This window comes from Staurois parvus, unplaced genomic scaffold, assembly GCF_062004578.1.
Source record: "Staurois parvus isolate SC_StPar_1 unplaced genomic scaffold, SC_StPar_1.0 ptg000149l, whole genome shotgun sequence".
In the NCBI taxonomy this organism is placed as follows: Eukaryota; Metazoa; Chordata; class Amphibia; order Anura; family Ranidae; genus Staurois; species Staurois parvus.
In genome coordinates this window covers 7,758,574-7,766,379 of record NW_028317945.1, presented here as the reverse complement: position 1 = coordinate 7,766,379, position 7,806 = coordinate 7,758,574, and the positions used below count along the sequence as shown (strand labels likewise).

The following is a 7,806-nucleotide window of genomic DNA, read 5'->3' as shown; positions in this document are numbered from 1 at the left end:
ATATCACTTCTTTGACGACAAAGCAAACAAAGTCACTATTTCCTATTACTAGGATTGTTGAACCTATCCCATTAGCTCCTGTATTTGTTGTTATTAAAATACTTTTTAAATGGTCAAATGTTGTAAATGATGGCACACTGGAATTCTAGTATTTTTGACATGTCATCTCATACCACAGTTGTGCAGTGCCAGAATCACAGAAGGATATAAGTGAACATTGCTTTCCCAGAAACAGTTCAGTGGGGAGAAGATGGGTAAGTATTTCTTATTGGTGGTTCAGTGAGACATCTAAATCCCTCTGTGCCCACTCCACTGTTCACATCTCAAGAATCATCAGCTCAAATGTTAAACTCTGCAGAATCAGTCAACTGGATAAACAATCCAATCTACTGAGTCACCTATGTAATAAAGACATTTGCTGGAGCTGCCATTTACTCCAAATAAAGTACTTTTTAAAAAAAGTATCTGTGGTATTACAAGGCCCACTATTGGATGCCACAGAATATGAAAACCACTTACCAGGGGAAGTTCTCTGACCAGCTGATGAGGCCAAAACAGAAAATATTTAAACTATTTCACAATGTTAGAATCCACAGGATGGAAGACGTCACCAATACAACCTTTGACTACATAAGTGGCACTTGGGTGATCTTACTGAATATACTGTATTTCTTGCTGTAATGTATTATTCAGTGTCTTTTTCTCTTTTTTTTTGCTGCTACAGTTTAACAGTTTTACAATGTTGTCTGGCTACACTTTTACTTGTACCAGCCTGCATTTTTAGAATACAAGTGATCAGTCTATAAAAATCTTTTAATATATCTGAGCAGTCTCTGACAGACTTTTGTTACATCTGTGCAGTCTATGACAGTAACATAAGAGCAGTCTCTTGTAATATTTAATACAAAGCTACTGTGCTATCGGGGAAGGAAAACATTGGTAAGTATCTGCTGAAACTGTGCCAACTGCAGATCACCACCTGACAACATTAACCACACCAACAATTGCCGCCCCATCAATCCTGACACCTAACGTACTTATGAGTCCAGCAGATTTCCCAAGATATTTCTCACCACCATTAACTTCTGTCCTCAGTTGTGAACTCCACATATTTTAAGACGGTTACAGTACATAATTACTGCGAATGTACTTACATTGTGCAACACTTCAGTTATTTGACTAAGTTAAATCATAAGTTCATCGTTGGTAACATGTTACCCATATTCAGGGTGTAACATGCAACATGTTATAAATGGACCGGCCCCCGCTTCCTCCCGATACCCCATCGTGACAGCTAGCAGGGGATCTTCTCCTCCTGCTAGCTGTCACAATTTTAAAAACCATGACCGTGCCAATGAACGTGCTGTTGAGTGCTGTGGTAGTTCATTGATTCTTCCTGTCAGAGTGTATCTGCTTGCCTGTATGAGGTACAAACAGACAGATACATTGACAGGTCTGCAGGAGTCCTGCATGACTCCAGCAATCTGCTGATCACCGGTGCAATGCTTTCCATGCATCCAAAACAAAAAATAATAAATGTACATTTTTTACTTGCAAAAAAAAAAAGTGCATTTATTATTTTTTGTTAAAAGGTGAACTTATCCTTTAAGGGTCTGCTTCTCTTCCTATATGAGTCTATGGCAATCCAAAAGCAGGTGAAATGCAAGTCAAATGCAAGTCAAATGCACCAGCAATGAATACCAAATTAAGTCAGTTGTGTCTTAAATATGATGTCTGCATGTAGAAGCCCTTCAACATTGGCTCTTAGGTAATCTCCAAATGGATCATTATTCTAATTGAGCTTGAACTCAAAAGCTTTGTGCATATCTTCAGGTTGTTATGGCTTTCTTCCAAAGAATAGGACAGTAGTTTAAAGCAGTAATAAATCTGAAACCAATAATGTAATATATTGCAGCTTACCAATCATTAGACATGGTGGCTTCATTCGTTTTTTGGGTTTTTTTTTACTTTATGCCTTTTGTTTTCACCTGGTGATCTGGTCAACACACCTCCTGAATTAGAGTGCCCCCACTCTTGATGAATGAGCAAAGGGGACACTTGTAGACAGCAACATTGTCAGTCTAGGGGGAGGGTAGTGTTAGATGTACTCGCATATTTAGATACACTAACAAACTGAATCTAAACTTCAACTCACACTGCAGTTATACAAGCAGGTTTTACATAAATAAATAAAAGCCAATTGTTGTAAGCACCCCTGTCAGTGGTAAATGGTTTGTCTCAGCACTCCAACTGATACAGTTGTAGGACAGCTTGTTCTGTTGAAAAACAACAGACTTACTGGCTAGGTCACCAGGTAAAAATAAAAGAAAGAAATCCTATAAAAGAAAACCAATGCAGCCATCGCATATAAGAACTGGTAAGCTGCAATATAACAAATGTTTTCTTTTGTGTTTAATACCATTTTAAATGTAGGCTCAACTAAAATTATGTCATGGAAACATATGGAGATTTACAACTGAACCATATATACTGTGTAATACATATTAATAAAGGTTTGTAAATGAATGACATGGGTCACTAGAGCTGTGCTTGCCAATATAAAGGAAACCCCACAATTGTCAACTTTTCAGTTAAACATAATACATAGCAGTAGATTTGATTGCATTTTAATACAAATTGAGAATTTTTGTTGGGTTCTTCTTCATACAATTTAAATATTGCATATAAATTACTTTACATTATAGATCAATATTTTAGTTCTTTTTTAATGACAGGCAGAGCTGTGTGCAAAGAGAAAGGAATTGAAGATAGAGAGGTGGTTATTTACAAAGGGATTTAAATTCTACTCCAGATGTGCAAACCTCACAAGCTCAGACTTGATAGAAGGACACATGCTCTAAAAGATGAGGCCCATGTATTCTGGTGCCATAGTGAGTTTTGGAAATACCTCCATTTCCCAACTGTACTAGCATGAGGGAGGGTTGGTTCTGCTTAAAGTTGAAGCTCACATACTGCCGGCTAATGATATTTTGAAAAGTTCAGCAACTGCTAGTGATAGATGATGTCATATGTGTCTCAGCCAAGAGTTCTTATGATCCCATACTGGCTACTAAATCCATGCGGAGTGGAGAGAAGTGTCGAGACGTAGCTTCTGTTTTGCAGCAAAGCCCGTTTTCTCACCCCTCTAAACCAATGTAGAAACATAAAAGAAAGTCCAAATTATGTCATACATCATAATACTAGGCATTGGGCATAGTTTCTTGGGATGCAAAAAAATGGACTCTGCTTAGCCTGTATAGGGTAGCCAGGAGCACAGGTTTACATGGCTGGAGTAAACTTAAATGCATCGACGAACCACCTAAGTGTGTCAAGAAATCGTACAAGTGGCACAGATCACTGGGAAAGATTTGATAACAGCAAAAAATAAGAAAAGCATTAAGTCAGTCTTTAAGGATACATTCTATAACCACAGCATCAACATTGCACAGATGTATCTGCTGTTTGGTTGAACTACAACAACTAGTAGGCCTGAAGTTACAGTCACGGCAATTGTTATCCACTGTTTGCTTTCCCTGATACGGCCCATTAGCTTAGAACAGTAACACGCATAGCACGTACAGCTTATGACCTTTCAGTGTATATGACCTGGTAAAAATACAAAGCTGGGGGGGGTTACAAGGAAGTCAGTCCCAATCCCATTTTCCAGTCTCTGTCCTGCCTCGTGCAATCTGAGCAAAGGAAACAGATTTTTACAAAAATATGCATATATTTATATATAAAAATACAAAATAAAGTACATTAAATAAGGGGTCAATATACATCCAGTGAGTTCAAAGGATTTTGAGTTTCCCTATCCCTCTCACCTCCCATCTCAAAAAACATTCAGTCACTTAAATTTGTGGGGAAACTGGCAGTTAGTGGTTTTAATCTTGCTGAAGATAATGAAATGTACTTCTGTGAATCTCTTGTTAGGAGAAATATCCAGTGTGGGGTAGAAGGTAGAGATGGAATACAGTCTCTTTTTATTTGAAAACTGTCTTTGTGAAGCACCAGTGCCAAGTCCGGCATATAAAATAATGCGGTCATAGGTGAGCCGGAGGACCCCATGGGGGCCAAATGTATTCTTTAGTTATCCTGTAAAATAAGGGAGGAAATGTTAATGACTATAAAGTTATAAAGCAGACCCACCAACATAAACCATTCTCTTCAGGTTTTTATGCTACTGTTTGCAGAACATTTGGCTGAATTAAAATGTATGTGCACCAGTGATGGTCAAGACAACACTAATTATCAAAGTATAGCTAAACCCAAGAACAAAAATATAATATATTGCATATCCTTAGATGTGGTGCCTGCATATGTTTTCTTTTTTTAGGCTAAGTACATTTTCTGCAAGTCCAAAAATACATGTTCTTTCAGAAATCTTGAATCCTTGAAACTTCCTATATACTGAACTGAAATCTCAAATGACAGTATTTCCAGCTATCTTCTACAAATAACAATACACATACCCCTAAGTACTGGGGATGAGGGGGGGGGGGCATGTTTGTAGTCCAAATCAAGGGAGCAGTCTAGGGTGACAACACTGCTACTTCCTCACCCTAGGATGAGAATTGTGTTACTGACAGGATCATCAAGTAAAAAGCCTGAAAAAACACTAATACAGCCGCCTGATCTAAGGACAGGTTTGTTGCAATACTTTTTTTAAGTTTTTACACTTTAAGAGGAATAAATAGGAATATCGTTTGGATCACAATAGGGCACTTTCATCAATACTAGTACTGGTAATGCCCACATCTTCCACTCTGGTGGTGTGCATTGCGCACAATAGGAAATGAAAGTAAATATTAGGTTTTTAGTCTGGCAGCTAGGAGTGCATACACTAAGTTGCATTTTGCAGAAGTAACATTCTGTTCTCCAAACAGACTGATATTGTGTTCAGCTTTTAAAGCAATCCTGTACTAAGAGAATATGGAGGTTGTCATTGCTGATCTCTTAGATTCTAGTTGCCTGACTGACTTGCTGATCCAATGGCTTCAAAGAAACACACCTGGAGCAAATACACAAATCAGGAGTTCTGACCTCATTCTTACTTTCTAATTTCAGTTCCTGTTCTGGGTCAAAATACTAAAACCACAGGCAGTTATAATTCTTAGAAGGTGGATAGTGACGGCAACCCCATATTATTCTCAGTATGATTTGCCTTAAAAAAAAAACATTTATCTTAGACCACTTAATATTCTAATTGTTACAATAACTGAACACATGGGATTATTAGTGAATTGGTTAATTAGAGAAAGAAAGCATCTGTGCATTTGTAAAACATGGCACACTGGCAGTTTTTGGGCACAATTAAGGAAAATTTGTCTTGGAGACAAGCATATTATATCATGTAAATAATCCATCTTGCCAAAATAATGATTGCCTTGACAAAGAAGCAATAAGAAGAGATTAGCATTTCATAATATAGTGCTTTTAATTCTACTTTACTTATTGAGATTTCAGTATTGCAGCTTAGTTGTGAGACTCTCCCAGAAATCTTAAAAATCAGTGACCCTAACATTAGCACACTACCAACAACAGTATCAAAATGAATACAAGCATGTATAAAAAGAATTCCCAAAAAGCTTCATTGGAGTACACAGAGCATATACAGTGTCAAAATGACAGCCAGGATAAGCTGTGTAAAAATGAACCATATGACAAAGTGTTTATAAACACTGTTCAGGCAGAAGCTACCCCAATCCCACAGGAGATCACTCTACCACTCCACTACTATCTAGGGGTTATGGTCCACATCAAACATCCCTCAAATCAATAAAATTAGATATTTGAGGGATATTATATATATATATATACATATATATATATATATATATATATATATAACTTTATCTTAAGTAACCACACATGTATTGCATTAACAGGCCCAGAGCAGAAATGTAAAAATTTCTGTGGCCCATAGGTATGCACAGGTGTGAGAGCTGAAGTGGTTAAATAATTGTCCCTAGGTCAAATACAGCGGGAATATATTATACTTGCAGAATTAATCTTGTAACTGTTTGTAAATTGAAGCTGCAGATTTAAGGTTTAAAGATTTGCTTTTCCCATCCAATACCACTTAATCCCACTAGAACTTATGGCAAGTGCCTCTGGCAGTCCTAGGATTAACTGAATGTGTTAGAAATTGTGGAGGATTACGATCTCTCACCTGTTCAGTGACAGATACTAAGAACCATTTCCATGGTCACTACGTGACTAGGAAATCTCTCTGCTCCTTCTTGCTGGGAAAATACTTGAATTTTTTATTTTTCTTCTTTGACGGTCGAAGTGGGGGCTCTTCCTTTCGGATGGTAGTGGGGGGAGGCGTTGTAGTTACAGTTACACCTGTGAAATTTATAAAGAAATACAAAAGCCTTTAGGCCTGGTTCACACCACTGTGTTTTTTATTGCTTTTCGCAGAAATGCACTACAGTTTATTTAACATGGTTTCCTATGGGACATGCTGACATCTATGTGTTTTTCAGCCTCTGCGTTTTTGGAACCATTCACAGACTTTTTTTAAATGCAAAAAGCAGTGTTTTTGCTACAATAGAGTTCAATGGAGACGCTTCTGAAACACATGTAGTGCCTTTTTGTTGTGTTTTTATTCTGCCTAGCAACAAAAACATTTCCCCTTTAACAAAAAAACAACAAACAAAAAACAAAGCTGAAAAAATCCACAAAACGCAGTAAAATTGCGGCAAAAATGCATGTGTAAAAGCGCAAAGCAAAAGGCAAAAATCATTGCAAAAATGGATCAAAAGCAAACTGCAAAAATGTGAACCAGGCCTTAATGACCAAAGCTGTAATTAGAGTAATTCCAGAAAAAGTTACTTTTATGTAATTTTAAAAAATATATTGTTCATGCAAACTCTGCAGGAACAATGACTCTTCTCTGCTTCATGAAAGAAATGAACAATGGAAAGCAGATTTCTATGATAAATCAGCATTTAGTAGCAGGCTGGAACACAAATTAACATATAAACGCTCATGACAGCAAATATTTGTTCACATTTGTGAACATGCTTAGGAACAACCTAGACATTTAAACTGAGGATGACAATGTATTAACTATTCTGCTACAATAAATACAGAAAGCTGTAAGTATGTATTAAAATGTACTGACTGCATTAATAGGGAAATCAAGAGGAAATGTAAAAAAAAATCAATAGCAAGATCATGGAATCAACCAACAGCTGAATTGTATGATGTCAAACCCAACATGCATGGGAGTCTATTTATCAAATAACTCTTCACCCCGATGTTGGTGCAAGGTTATAAGATTTGGCTTTCTTACTACGAATTTTCCAAAATGATGCAGACAACACCGATCCCCAGACATAAGAGCTTTTTCATCCAGTTAAAATTGTAGGAACAGCATAAACAAACAAAGCCTTGAGACAGTCCGCTCATAAGGTCTTGTTTGTTCATGCTTAATCATAAGTGTTGTTTCTTTGTGATGTTTCTATACTTTTATCTAAATAAAGAGGTTGTTATACATGGAAAGCAATGTGCTGTTTCCCTTGTCATTGGTTTTTCTTTTTACCCCCGCCACCCCAACTGTGTCTTCTTCATGTCTCCACGCCGTTCCCTAGATCTCTACTTGAGTGTACAGACCATTTAAAGTCTAATTATATGCAGTCATAACTTTTGTTACTCATGCTCCAAATGCATAGCAATTATTTCTATTGATCTTAAATTGCACATGTGCCCAGACAATGAATGATACTGGCAATGGGTTAAAGGAAAGCCATCCCTTACCTCTCTAGCTGTTTGCACTGTGAACTAATTAAAGCTGAAGTT

The 7,806-nt window shown here is 37.1% G+C and overlaps 1 protein-coding gene across 1 annotated transcript in view; it reads right to left on the bottom strand.

The window, feature by feature from the left end:
• Window positions 1-2,611: 2,611 nt before the first annotated feature.
• Window positions 2,612-7,806, bottom strand: part of PDGFB (platelet derived growth factor subunit B) — a 29,759-nt gene continuing 24,564 nt past the window's right edge. Inside the window, exons 6-7 of the mRNA XM_089674291.1 lie at window positions 6,173-6,348; window positions 2,612-4,095 (exon numbers count right to left, since the gene is read on the bottom strand). Of these exons, the coding sequence (XP_089530417.1) occupies window positions 6,212-6,348 (137 nt within the window). The 3' untranslated portion in view covers window positions 2,612-4,095; window positions 6,173-6,211. The remainder of the gene's footprint in view (window positions 4,096-6,172; window positions 6,349-7,806) is intronic.